At 39.6% G+C, this 14,911-nt stretch overlaps 1 protein-coding gene across 50 annotated transcripts in view; it reads right to left on the bottom strand.

The window, feature by feature from the left end:
- DOCK9 (dedicator of cytokinesis 9) overlaps positions 1-14,911 on the bottom strand; it is a 296,947-nt gene that overhangs the window by 106,183 nt on the left and 175,853 nt on the right. For all 50 annotated transcript variants that reach the window (XM_045377312.2, XM_065533432.1, XM_065533429.1 and 47 more), the window contains exons 10-15: positions 8,190-8,264; positions 6,558-6,698; positions 5,869-6,072; positions 5,362-5,484; positions 1,771-1,853; positions 1,080-1,202 (exon numbers count right to left, since the gene is read on the bottom strand). In XM_045377312.2, the coding sequence (XP_045233247.2) occupies positions 1,080-1,202; positions 1,771-1,853; positions 5,362-5,484; positions 5,869-6,072; positions 6,558-6,698; positions 8,190-8,264 (749 nt within the window). The remainder of the gene's footprint in view (positions 1-1,079; positions 1,203-1,770; positions 1,854-5,361; positions 5,485-5,868; positions 6,073-6,557; positions 6,699-8,189; positions 8,265-14,911) is intronic.

A 14,911-nucleotide genomic window follows, 5' to 3' on the forward strand; every position in this document is an offset into this window, starting at 1 on the left:
AAATGAGGTTAAAGAAAGCTAAACCACCATTCTTGAATTCTAGACAAACTGATAAGATTGTTATTTTGATATGCACAAAAAACAAACAAACAAAACAAGGATATCTTTGGCATAGAATAGTTAGCATTTGGCTCTCAGCTATTCTTTTCATTTCACATCTTCTAGTGCCCTCAGCTCTTTCACATTCCCAGAATTTCCCCAGAAAAGTTCTAAGACCCATCTCCCTAGCAAAGAAAATCAGTTTCAAAGGCTCAGAAGTGAACTCTTTATGATGTAGCAGCAAAACAGCACAGAGGTTAAGGGCACAGACCCTCGGGCAAGACTGACTTGGGGAAGCTGCCAGCCCTGTGATGTTGCACACATTCCTTGCTCCCTCTATGGGTTGAATCGTGTCCTCCAAAAGCATGGTGAAGTCCTAACTCTTTGTACCTATAAACGGAACCTATTTGGACACAGAGTCTCTGCCAACGCAATCAGTTAAGATGAGGTCACTAGGCTTGGCCCTGATCCTTTATCACTAGTGTTCTAAGAAGGGAATTTGGACAGAGACATACAGTAAGAGGACCATGTGAGGCCACAGGCAGAGTGGAGCAATGGTGCCATAAGCTAAGCAACAACTGGTGCAAGAAACTTCCAAGTTAGATACCTTGCAAGTTATTTATCTTAGACTATTACCACCCCAACACCCAACCAGGAAGCCAAGACCCAGTCATCGTATCTCTTTGACACGATTTGAATTTGTCCCCTTCTTCCTGTTTGCACTTGCAGTGGCTTTGCTGAGTCCTTTCTCACCTCTTGACAAGGTTCCTCAACTCTTTCCTTACCCCCTAGGCTCAACCCTATCCAACCCACCCTTCACAGCACCTCCCAAAACATCCTCTACAGAATTCAAATTAACCAGTTATTCTTCTGATTTTCATCCCATCTTTCTTCTTAAGGGTTTGACGAAATGCTCCACGCTCATTTGCCATCCCGTCTGATGTCTAAATCCAGCAACGTAAATGACTGCTCCCCTGTTCCTCCCTCCTCACTACACAGCTTCTATCTTTCAGGTGTGGAAATAAGACCTTGAAACTCACTTCCGAAAGTCTGCAAGTAACTTGAGCATGTCATCATTGGATAGCTTATTGCTGTCTTGCCTGTAGATGGCAGAAAATCTGGCATTTTTGTCAAGATTTCCAGATGCATCCTTAAACAATGTCCTGAAATGGCAAAGCAACATTTCTAAACTGGGTTTCCAAAACACCAAAATCAATTCATTATTTAAATCTGGTTTCTATGAGAAGTCTAATTACTATTCCATTGGCTATAGCCAACAGAAATCTCACTATCTAAAAACATAGAAAACATTTACGGGGATGAGGACAACTAAATCAATTTACACAGAAAACAGTTCCAGTCAATGGCTTGTGCTTAGGAAACAACATACGCAAGTCAAATGCTTAACCAGTAGAGTCAAGAGATAAAGATCACCCCAGGCCACACTGGACTGCCCTGACTTCCAGCTGGAGGCACATGGTTGGGTCCTAGAATCCCAGCTCTGCAGCTAACACTCCCATGCACCCTGCCACCTCCAGGTAGCACCTCTCCAGACAGTGTCTTTCCTCTCTGTGACTCTACTAAATGATTTTTTCAAAATTTGGGCTTATGTATTTCTCAATTTTACACACTCAAATCCTCTTTGTCTCTGAACAACAAACAGAATAGGCCTATTGACCCATCCATGCATCTATCTATATCGATTTAAAAGGTATACAAGGTGTTCCTTACCTTGCTGCCCAAGCAAATGGCATTCTATACTGTCCTAGTCTTTGGCATGCCTGCTTGGCATTCTTCAGCACCTTCTGAGCCACCTTGAAGACATGAGAATAAAGCTATGAGATACTGTATCTCACTGAAAGAACTGTGACCTAAATAGCCATCCTTACACACTCACTAAATAAGTCCTTACCATAGCATCAGATGCATAGAAAAGCAAATCATACAGTAATGAATATGGCTGCACTCACACTCTGTGCAGAGTAGTTTATTTAAGCCATTCTCTAGCAGTGATTCTCAAAGAATACAGAATGAAGACTTTCCAAAATCCATGTCTCTTCTTTGGTCTTTACAGGCAACAAACACACTGTTTCAGAGGTTTTCATACATCTTTATGACTAAATACTACTTATTATAAGTCTACTGAGTTATTAATAATTACTATTTGGTATCCATACCAAAATATATCACATTATTAGGATTTAAATGAGAACATTAATTAAAATACTAAGCTTTCACAGCTCCTAATGTGCACTAGCTTATGCTGATTTCCACAATATAAGGGGTAAGATATTAAGATACTGACTTCAGTTAGGCTGGGGCTCTCAATGCTATATTCTTGCTTTCTAAATATGAATTACTGCTATTTCTACTTCCTAATGATTAATTTTGGTTTGTTGTAGATCGACTGATTAATTCAGAGTGTACAATAAAGCTTATTTGCTTTTAGCCTAAGGCAGGCCTATTACTAATCATCTATACCCCTATTGCTAAAAAACGATAATGCTTAATTTTTCCAAATTAGTCTGTACTATGATAGTGCTTTGTCATCAGTGTAAAGTTTGATTGTCTCAGAGTCACAGTGAAGGGTCTTTTACATTACTTAATTTTTTATTTTATTTTTTTTACTGAAGGGTCTTTTACATAATTATATCAAAGTCAACCGATTTTGGGAAATGTGCTCCAAAGCCAAAGTATGCTACAGCATCAGCATCACTGTAGAAATGCAGAGTCTCAGGCCTTGCCCCAACCCTCCTGGATAAGAACTTGCATTCTGACAAGACCTCTGGTGATCTGTGTGCACCATCAGCCACAGGAAGGATCTAGAAGGATCCAGAAGGATCTAGACGACAAAGCTGTCTGTCTCTAAGTCACACTGAATCCAGCTGTCTGACTCTGTAGGCCATCAAATCTCTCTGGGCTCCACTATCCACACCTGAAAATGGGGGCTATACTTTTCATGATCCCTGCCAGTTGCGAAACTTTATAATCCTACCATGATCATGCTGTAGGAACTGCTGCCTTCATGAGTAACCTGGAAAATAAATCCTAATTGGAGGAGACGTCAGGGATTCATCTGGGACCTCCCCCATTTTCCAGTGAGGTATGTTCTTGCCTCCTTGGATGGGGCGACTTAGTGGGGTCTTAGGTGTATGAGTCTTAGGGTACAATGATCTGCCTAGCTGCAGGGTCAATTTACTCAAACATTCTCAGGTTCAAGATTTTTTGGTTCTAACAACGATGAATATGTTGTGGAGTAAAATGCAGTAATTTCATGAAATTTAAGGCTAAAACATAAGACATCAATAAGCCTTTTCTGCAATGAATGAGGACTTAGCTCTCAGATATATGAAGGGTGCAAATAGAACACAGTATGTGTGAAAGTCAGAGTAAGAAACCTATTTTTGCCCTTTGGGCCTTTTCCCCCTTCTCTTTATTTTTAAAACATCTATTCACAGGAGATACCTACAGAGACTTTTCATAAAAATTTCCTCCAAAATGAAAATTTACTCTAAATGATGTTCTAGACCATCTTGGAAAACATGAAGAAACAACTTTGACAGACTGAAAAAAATCATCTCACTGTAACATTTCTGCCAAAACTGTGCTAAAGTAAGATGGTTGAGCCTTAATTCCTGCTTTAATTGAATGTTTTGGAGGTGGCAGGAAAGTAAATGCATGAATAATGTACACATGGATGAGCTTTACATTCCATAAATAATGAAGAAAAAGCAGACTTCAGCAGATGCTCAGTGGACATGGAGGAGTGTGCAGAGGTAAGTTTAGCCTACAGTGATATGTGATTTTTACACCAACATGAGCTGCCAAATTTCAAACCATGCATGCAGCAGGCAGAAGTAACAAAGTTGGTGTGGATGGGCCTTGGAAATGTGTTGCATACACAGTCGGGGGAGGAGATCTTATCTCGGGCCTTCTTTGATTATTAATCAAAACATAAAAGAGCTAAAAGAGCTTCTTGTCCACGGTTTTACAGACTTGATTTAAAAAAATAAAACAGCTTCTCTCCAGAGACCAAACTTTACACAGCTTTCATCAGCCAAAAACGCTTACTGTTGGAAACAATGTGCCTGGGTAAATGGGCTTTTACTTGACTGGGGCTGTAATAAATGACGACGTCTTCTGGGCTTTCTGTGATTTATGGTGCCCACAGCACTGACTCGTCCATGATCTGTTTGATCCTAACACTGTCCCTATGAGGAAGGCAGAGGCAGGAAGTAACATCATCCTTCATGCACAGAAGGAACATCTGGAGGCCAGAGAGGTGATGTGATTTGTCCAAAGGACCCAAGTGAGTTAGGCATACAGCACCCAGGTTTCTGACTCCGAAACCCATTTCTCAATGGCCATCCTGCATCCTGTGGACACAGCTATGATGCATGAGTGCCCACAGAGGTGATGAAAGGAAACTCTGAATCCAACTTAGTAAACTTCACTCACAGCCTCTGGGGTATGCGGACCAGTCCTTGTCAGTGAATTCAGGCCTCTCAGATGACCACATAAATTAAAAAAAAAAAAAAAAAAAAGAACTAAAAATACATAAAACTGGCAAGGATAATAGCACTCAACAGATTACACTAACCAGGTAGCACAAGGTGCTACGAAGTGGCAGTCAAGTGCCCTCTGGCAGCTCCAGCTGTGAGACACTGAGCAGGTCACTAAGCCTTGGTGAGCCTCAGTGTCCTGAAATATGAAAGCACATCTTTTACTAGATGACCTCTAATATTTAATAATGCTATGGTATGTCCATGCCTAGGCACTTCCCGAGTAACAAACACTGCTTTGAAAAAAACCAAACATACATCACGTATGTTTTCTTTCCATCTTCCACCTAAAACTCTGCCCTCTCTAGCGAAAACCAAGTGGACCTGAATCACTGACACTACTGGCCAGGCCATCTGAGCCAAGGGCATCTCCTGGTCTCCAGCCTCATATATAAGTGTAAGTGGACCAAAATATAATTTCAGGACCCAAGAGGCACATTAACAAATATAAGGAACTTTATTTGAATATCATACATGTATTTTCTAACAGAGAAAGTTTACTATTAAGCTGGTAATTCCTTTGCAAATTATTTTAGGAGGTCAGAATTGTCTAGTCAAGTGGAGCATTTTATTTACACAAAGGACTACATTTCCTTCACAATAACGACATAAAGTTCAGAGTAAATACATGTAGCATATTCTACGTCTTTTAGAGTATAAATATGGCTTACGTTTTATTTCATTAAGCATTTATACTTTCACATAAAGGCCTCTGTTCAGACTGCTTTTTACCACCACAAAGTTTAAAAGCCATTCATACCTTAGAAGAGTCTGAACTTTTCATATATGGCTCAGCGCAATGTGTGATGCTCCCCTGAAGGACTTTTTCAATTCTGGCCACAAGAAATATATCTGGATGAGGACAAGTGACTGAAAATATTCCCTAGGAGACAAAGAATTTTCTTCAGTCAGCAGAATTCACAGCTGTGTTAAACAACTCCCATGAACATTAAACAGCAAAGAACAGTGAAACAGGACAACTAGTAAAAAGCACCCAGTGCCAAACTAGTTAGCTGACAAATAGTTCATCATCTGCTCAAAAAGTCTATTTGGTGAGGGAGGTAACTAGAACGTTTAGGAAGAAGAAACGAAATTAAAAGCCACTTATTTCTCAGCTTGCTTTTACTGTCTAATAATAAATACTATTAATTAAGAGTCTAACGACCCCACTTCTGCGTTACAAGGTCTAATTTGAGCATTTTTGGTGCATTTACATAGCATGCAAGGTGAGTCTGAGTAGTAGGAATGCTGGGCTCATATTCCCCACCTGCTTCGGATACTGCATGGCGGCTTCATGAAGGATGCCCTTGAGGACAGATGGGCTCTGCCCGCTGCCATTCATCAGCGCCGGGGACGTGGTGGCCAGCATTTGCCTCACTGAGAAATGGTTCAGGTCTACGTGGAAATCGGCAGAAATCTTTCGGTTGTATTTTATGTCAAACAGGGATAGAGTAACAAAGAAAGGTTCAACCTGAACAAAACAAAACAATCCAACGATCACTATGACTCAAACAGGGACAAAAGAATGTTGCTATCAAAAGAGAAATGACAAGACGTATTTAGGACTGTTGCCATAAATTACTACTAAAGATAAACAGTCTCATCCTTTAGAATACAGATAATTAGGTTATAAAACATTTTAGGAAACAAACAAAACAATTATTTTAGCTTTATGTGTTTTGCTACATAATGTCTGCTCCATAGAAAACACAGTTGCATTCCCCGAAGCATCTAAGATGAACTCTGTCTCCTAGAAAGCTGAGCACACACCTACCACCCTCATCTTTCAACACGAACATCCTGTCCTTGCAGGCTAAACAACCTCCATATCCTGATCCAAACACTGCACCTCTTTGATACCAGGGACTAGGATTTCTTATCCAAGCTGTACTGTAAAGGCACATTTGAAACTTCTGCCTCTATTTTTTTATCTTTATTTTTAAAAAGAAAAATTACATTTGTAGTGGGTCCTTCTTCATTTTCGGCAACGCAGCATTGCAAATTGAAAGATAAATCATTGCACTTGACAAGGATCCTTTTTCCAAACTTTTCTTCAAATGGCTTAACTTCTGGCTCAGCTGATGAGAAATCAAGCTTCTTTAAAAGAAAATGTAAACATATAAATAAGTTATGCTCTTATTTTTAAAAATCATCATAAATGCATCCAAAGAAAACAGAATAAAATATGGAAAAGCTATATACACTTATTTACTCACAATAGTATTGCTATTATATAATCAGTTTCTATGGTTTAGAGTAGTTACACACATAGTTGATAATAACGGTCAAAGACATGGGCGGGGTGTCGTGGCTCACGCCTGTAATCCCAGCATTTTGGGAGGCCGAGGCTGGTGGATCACAAGGTCAGGAGATTAAGACCATCCTGTCTTAACACAGTGAGACCCCGTCTCTACTAAAAATACAAAAAAATTAGCCAGGTGTGGTAGCGGGCACCTGTGGTCCCAGCTACTTGGGAGGCCGAGGCAGGAGAATGGCGTGAACCTGGGAGGCGGAGCTTGCAGTGAGCCAAGATTGCGCCACTGCACTCCAGCTGGGGCGACAGAGCAAGACTCCGTCTCAAAAAAAAAAAAAAAAAAAAAAAGACATGATGGTATGCCTACTCAATGGGTGAACTGAAAAAATACAGAGCTTGAAAATTATGAACAACACAACCAATGTCCATCCAGTATCCAACCAAGTGTCCATCAACAGATGTATAAGGATACATAAAATGTAGTATATACATACAATGGAATATTCGCCACAGAAAGGAAATTCTGACACATGCTGCAACATGGATTGACCTTGAAAACATTAAGTTTAAGAAGCCAGAAACAAAGGACAAATACTATATGATTCCATATTTATGAGGTTCCTAAAATAGGCAAGTTCACAGAGTAGAACAGAGGTTACCAGGGGATGGGGGAAGAAGGAAAGGAAGGTGATTATTTGGTACAAAGTTTCTGTGTGGGAAAATGAAGAAGTTCTGGAAAAGGATGGTGTTAATGGTTGTACAATAATGAGAATGTATTTAATGCCACTGAACTATACACTTAAAAATGGTTAAAATGGTAAATTTTATATTATGTATATTTTTACCATGATAAACAAAAACTTCTTAAAAGCAGATAAAAATTATAGACATATAAACACACATACATATGATTATGAGGTCTGTGAGGAAACAGAGAAGTACTTATCATTGAAGTTAAATGGAAAAGCTTTGTATTTGAGCCTGAGCCTGGGCTACTTGGGAATTATCATTGACTCCCAGGCACCTGCAGTGATACCTGTTATTTTCTGATGGCTATTTTAACAGATAAATTAGATGTGCTTTGTGAACTTGAGAATGTCTTTCAATAAATCTCTCCCAATTTTCAAACATCTATTAAATATCAAATATTCACAATAGTAATGCTATGGTGATGAGATTATACATTTTTATTTTTCCTCTTTTCCCCGAATTTTCTATAGTTATTTTGCTTGTTGTTCCAAAATAAACAAAGCAAACAAATAAACAAATAAGCCCATCGATGATTTTCTCTCCCACACTTGGTTTTAAATATTAAACATTTAGATAGTTCTTACCTGGGCATCTGGGTCCAGATAAAAAAGTTTGACTCTGCTTTCACTTTTCAGTTTGATTTCTGCTTCTCTGGCACTCTGATAACAAGATAAATAAAAATTACATTTAACAAAATCCTTTCCTTGCAAAGATGCCCAAATACAGTTAAAAGCTGCCTAGTCCTGAAGGCTGAGGCTGCTGGAGAGCTCTGCCTCGTGCTGGAGAGCCGCTGTGTATGCCAGGGGGTGTGCAGCACACAAAGTAAGCACCAGGAGGAAAAAGAAGTGACGATGAGATTCCTGCCCTTCTGAAGCTCACAATCAGTGGTAGAGTCAAAGTCAACACAAAGAAAGCAAAAGAGAATAATTAAGCATCTGTGTGTCAGGAAAGTCTTCATAAAGTAATGGAATATGGGATAGACTTGCAGAATCGAGCTTAACACTCCTGGCTGAATGAAAAGGATGCACAGACACTGAAGATGGAAATGAGCACAAATGCTAGGAAAGATTTAACAGAGTCCAGTCTATGACTGGTTGCAAGAAGGGGAAGAGGAAGGAAAATATTTTGAATGATGAGATAGAGAAAATGATGGCTGATCTTGAAGGACAAGATGCTGATTAATTCAATAAATATTCATTAAGCACCTCTTATGAGCCAGGCCCTAGAGACATGTGAAATGTGAATGAAGGAAGTCCCTAGCCCCAAGGAACACCAGGTGGGGAGACAGCATATCAACAGGTAATAAGAGGACAAAAGAAAGTTTAAGGTAACAGTGGAAATCAACTTGGACTAGGGGGTGGTAGTCAGAAACTACCTCCCAAGGGAAGGCCCATCTGGAAGGACAAGAACACTTGGCCAGGAAAGGAGAAAAGCACATTCTAGGAGAAGGCACAGCAGGTGCAAAGGGACAAGTCACACCTGAGCAATCACCAAGTCACTCATCATAACCGAAAGGCAGGGCATGATTTAAAAAAAAAAAAAAAGTTAAGAGAAATGAGTCTGGGATTTGCCTGCTAAGGATTGGGGACCTCCCCCTTGTTTAGCATATCATCAAGAAATAACCATAAAAATGGGCAACCAGCAGCCCTCAGGGCTGCTTTGCCAATGGCATAGCCATTCTTTATTCCTTTACTTTCTTAATAAACTTGCTTTCACTTAAAAAAAAAAGACTGGGGATTTCATTCAGAATCTAAAATATCCTGCAACATTTTAGGTAGGAGAGTAAAACGAGCTCCACATTTCAGAAGCATCAATTGGGTAGAGCTGAGGCAACGGGTTAAAAAGGGTAAGACCCAGAGGCCCACAATGTCTTTCTTGGGTTATCACACCAGTCTCCCCATCTCACAGCAGGGCCGATTAACAAATCTCACATTTCTAGCTTGGGCAGCCTGATGAATGGTGAATCCATAAACAAGACAGAAAACTCAGGAAAAACAAATCTGCCAAAAAGATGGTAATATCCTTATCACCTTTGTGTAGAGATGCCTGGGTAGAGATGCCTGTGGAATTTCCAACTGGAAACATCCAATAGACAGCTAGAGGGATGAAACTTGAGCACAAGGCCGAGAGGAAGGCTGGAGTTCCAGACTTGGGAGTGGACAAGATGTCCTGAGGAAGAGGGTGGAAGTGGCTCTGAAGACAAAATCCTGGGGGCCCAACATTGAAGAGGTGGACAGAAGAGAAGCCACAGAAGAAAACAGACAGGCGGAGGCAGAGACGGGGGCTGGAGATGTGGCATTTGGGAACAGAAAGAGAGAGAGGCTTTTCAGACATTCACAAGATAGAAGTCATCTCCATCTTTATGATTCTTCATGCCTGGTGCCTCTAAGTCTATATTCTGTTCTTCTTGTCTGTCAGAGCTCTTCATGACTCTCAGTCTCCACAGCTAAGTCTATGGAGTTGGAATAGAACGCACTCTCTCATCTGCTACTTTCCCCAGAGACATGTGTCACATCTCAGCACTCCGTGGGGCACTCACAGCCACAGCAGAAAAGGTGTCTTGTCTCTTCTGTTGGTGGCAGAGCAAAGTCTATTATTACATTTCCAATCATGGATAATGAGAAAACAAGCATCTGAATCTTCTTAGCCATGCGATTGTTGTATACAAAGGTCTTTAGTAATGATCCAAACTATCATGATCAGCTGTCTATGTTTAAATAAAATGGGCACCAGAATACTAGGAAACTGGGTTCTGGTTCTAGTTCAGTTAAGCAGCTGTGCAAGCTACGCAGCCTCTCTGGGTTCCATTTTAATTTCTGTGTAAACACGTTAAACAAGATGATGGTTCAAGTCTCTTGCCACACCAAGTTTATCTTGATGCTATCAGTGGGAGCCTGAAGGCTATGGAGGTGAAGGGGCATTACTGCAATCTTCTGTTTATGCTTCCAGGGCAAAACACTTGCCTGTGGTGGAGGCAGGTGCTCTACATATGGGAGATGGGACCACTTCATTTTAGTCTATCCTGCCTGTCACCTTTCCTAATTTTTTACACCAAAAGAGCAAGAACATGTGCAAGTGGAATCTCCTTAACTGAACCCAAAGAATTTGCTTTACATTGTATACTGCCTGTGGTGTTTCCTAACAAAACCGTCAGTACTAGGTGCTGCAAGCCACCACCAACAGTTATCTATTCTACTTCTGAATCGTCCGCTTGAGCCCTTCAACAAAGGCAAATACTGTGTTATGTTCTCAGACGCGAGAGCAGAGGAGTGGGTTCTTAATGTAGATGCAATTCCTGATGCCTTTCTGAAAGATGCTTGTTGTCTCGAGTTGACTGTGCTAGAAGATAAGAAATAAATAAAGCAAGAAAAACTGCTAATGAGCTCCGTATAATTAAAGAACAAATAAGAATGCAGACATAATAAAAGAAAAACAATTAACTACTAGCCAAAATAGACACAAAGCATTCTGATTTTGTCACTAACACCCAACAGATATATTCTTTACCACAGACATCATTTATTGGAAAAGAAGGGACAGCTTTAGATGTAAAAATAACTTAAAGGTTTGTAATCTACCTAATATATATCAATTGCTCTGTTATGAGATACATAAAAAGCAAATTTGGCTTCTTAAAGTTCCTCCTATCCCTCCTAAGGTCTAGGATGATGCATTAAACAGGGAGGATGCCCAACAGTGGCTGAAGGAATTACCAAATACAATCTAAGAAAAATGTGGTTCAGGGAGAGCAGGACTTTGCCCCAGAGTCAGGAAACAGTATCTGGAAGAATAGTAATGATAAGAGCTACTACTGATAACAGCCAATAACTACCTGCCAGATATGCCCTATGTGCCCATTTTAATTTTATACAACCTTAGGAGGCAGGTACTATTATTACCCCTGCTCATTAAAAGAGAAGACACTAAGGCATGAGTGTTAGGTACTTCGCCCAAAGACCTACATCATGAAATAGAGGCCTGGCTTCTAACTCAGTTTGCCTGGCTTCAGAGTCTATTACACTACACAAGAAAGAAGAAAAAAAGGTAAAGAATGTGAACAGGCGAGTCAGGAAGAAAAAATACAAGTGGCAAATAAATGTATGAAAATATGAAAAATATCACTAATAACCAGCAAAATGTAAATGAAAGCACAGTAAAATACCATTTTATACTCATCTGGTGAAGATGCAGAGAAACAGAAATGTGAATTGTTACAGCTTTTTGGGACAGTAATTTGGCAATGTTTAAAGCATTAAAAACACAATAAACTTTGACTTAAACTGAAAAAACCCTAAACGTTCATTAATAGGGAGATGGCTGAATGAAGTATACAGTAGCAACAGTGGAAATATCATGCAGCTTGCTGATATGCATGTAAGAGGGAACCAGATCTTCTACTGGTCCAGAGGGACATCTATGAAATATTTTTAAGTGATTCAGTAAATTTCAGAATAATGTATATATTGCGAACACATTTTTATAAAAAAACTTAAAAACCTTACATATGTTTCTCTATATTTCTATAAGCAATCAGTTTGGTGAAAGGGGAATTGCAACTGGTTATTAACGTCAGTGTTCTCAGGAATGTGGGAATGGAGGATGAAGGGAAAAGGCGAACTTTTCTTTAAACAACTTTGGGTATTTTTACTTACTGTGACAAGCATACTTATTTTTAATTAAAATTTTAGTAAAGATAATTAAAAAATACTTGTAATATGTACTCTCACAATCTAAGAGTGGACAAAATACAGCTATAACAAATATCATCCCAAAGACTGCAGTTGAGCACTTCTCAGAGTGATGGAAACGAGCTCTGCTTTTAAAATAAACTATGGTCAGTCTATATTGTGATGGTAGGAAGAGCCAACTAGCTTTTCCCCAGACACCCTGTTGCCACTTTCCTGCCCAAAGCCCACTGACTACTCTGGGTTTCGTGGAGAAGAGAATGAGAGGAAAATGGAAACAGAGAAAGCACAATGGCAGAGCTATTCTCTGTAGAAACTGGTGTCTGCTGAGAAGATAAGGAAGAGAATGATTCATCTAAACCAAGGGCGATACCCCCACCCCACCCCATCCTGTAAACCCTACATTCAAGCACTAATGACACACCCTGACAAGGTTTTCTTCTTTATCTTAAGAAGTAGTTATGGACCAAACATTCAAGAGTTTCCAGAAAGTCTGCTGTAGGCTTTAGGCATATTGTGTGTCTTAAATTTATTTGCGAGTAGATAAAACAATTTAGAGACAAAGACTACAGTCAACAGCATCTTATTCTGAGGATGAATTACCAGAAACATTGTATTGACTGTTGGGTCATTTAAGCAGAATGGGTTGGAACAGGAGGACTTTGCAAAACGTTTTGAGGCCAAAATACATACTCTTTAATTTAAAGAGTTATCATGATCTATTTCCACTACTTCCAAGACACCTAACTTCTCAGGACAATCAGCTCATCCTCTTTACAAAGGAGGCCTAGAAATGCAAAGCCAGCTGACCCCACAGACACAAGCCTAGCCAGCTCGTTTGTATCATAGTGCAATGATATTGTTTTCTGGATTGGAATCTAGGGAAGAAAGCACTTATTACAGACTTGGTTTAAAAATTCAGAAAAAGTGTCTGTGAAAGCGCTGGGTTCTGACAAGTTCTGCTGAGCATGGCCCTTGATCCTCACTCCATCTCTATGAGACTAGAAAGTCTGAGACATCATACTTTCCCCTGCACGCAACTGTGGAAGATTTACCTGGAACAATAAGTTCATTTGCTTAAAACAAAGTTGAAAGGTAAAAGGGTGTGAGTAATTCTGGATTCAGATGAAATTCTACTTCTCTTTCAGAAACAAATGGGGAAACCAAAGTAAAAGTTGATGCTATTCTTTGAGTACAAAAATAAAAGCTCACAAACAGAAAAGCTGTGGAAGAAAACATAAGGTGGGTTTTCTTCACACTATCTTAAGGAGGTGACATATATGTTCTGATGTCACCTAAGATATAAATGTAACCCAAGAAATAAATTATTAAATAACTAGTAACAAAGTTTATAACCTGATTATGTTACTCCTTGACTTTCTAGGGAAGAAATCAATTAACTAACTTGAATTATGGTTTGTGTATCTAACTAAAATATTTAGAAGACTGAGGCTATACACTGTTATATTTATAATAAAAAATTGTTTGGCTCCATAGTAGACAATAGGAGGAAAAGAACCAGTTTGAGGGTAAATACAGTGTGTTCTCTAATAAGAAAACAATAAAGATGTTCAGTACTAAATGTACAAACATAAGTTCCAAGATTATACAAAATATTCTGAAAACCTAGGTTTACATCACTTATACTGTAAGTAATGAGCCCTTCCATAATATTCCAGAATGAGACAACAGTTATTTTTGCACTGAAACAACTTCCTGTCGGTCATATCCTGTTTGGCTATGTCTTAGTCACAGTGGAAAACAAAAGCCGGGGCAACAGGATGAAGGAGGTTAGAGGAGCTGATTAGACAAGGAACCTGCCATTAAATTATACCTTCAGCCACCTTCTGCCTACCCCCATTGTTCTAGGCCTTTCTCTGCAATCTGACTGAATTGTGGCCCAGCCACCCAGCCTGACCCTTTCTTGCACCTTCCTTCCCTGATACTGACCTCTTTACCTCTTCATCCCCTGAGTAAACACCTTACACAGTTCTCTCTCTCCACCCCTCCCCCTGTACACTTCAGCCTCTGATTCTGTAACCATGGAATCCATTCCTCCTAAAAATGGGATGACCAACAGTTACCAGATCAACTTCTTTGCCTTCTCAACCAGTGCAAATAATCCAGACACCCTGAAGGGGGATGATAAACAGCCAAAACTGCATTCTTGCTCAGGGCTGGGGACAGGAAACACAGGTCTCCCCTTAGTGCCTGGGCTGCTCACACTGACACCACTGAGCTGGGTTTTAAAAGGCAAAGCCCACAGATATCCACGTGCTAAGTGAATAACTCATCTCCATTTTCTTCATTCTTTTCCTCTTCAAAAAATTACTTTCCACCTTTTCTACCTTTTTCTGCCTTCCTATATAAAATTATTTTTAAAACACCTCAAAGCGAGGGGGAAAGAAAAAAACAGTAAAGTCCCTAACAAGGATGCATTTTTTTAGGTTTTGACCATGATTCCTAGTGAGAAATGTTTTAAATCCCCAACACAAAGATAAATGTTTGAGGTGATGGCTATCCCGATTATCCTGGTTTGACCATCACACATTGTATACAGATATCAAAATATCACACGAACCCCCAAAATAGGTACGTTATATACCAATGAAAGGAAATAA

This window comes from Macaca fascicularis, chromosome 17, assembly GCF_037993035.2.
Source record: "Macaca fascicularis isolate 582-1 chromosome 17, T2T-MFA8v1.1".
NCBI lineage: Eukaryota > Metazoa > Chordata > Mammalia > Primates > Cercopithecidae > Macaca > Macaca fascicularis.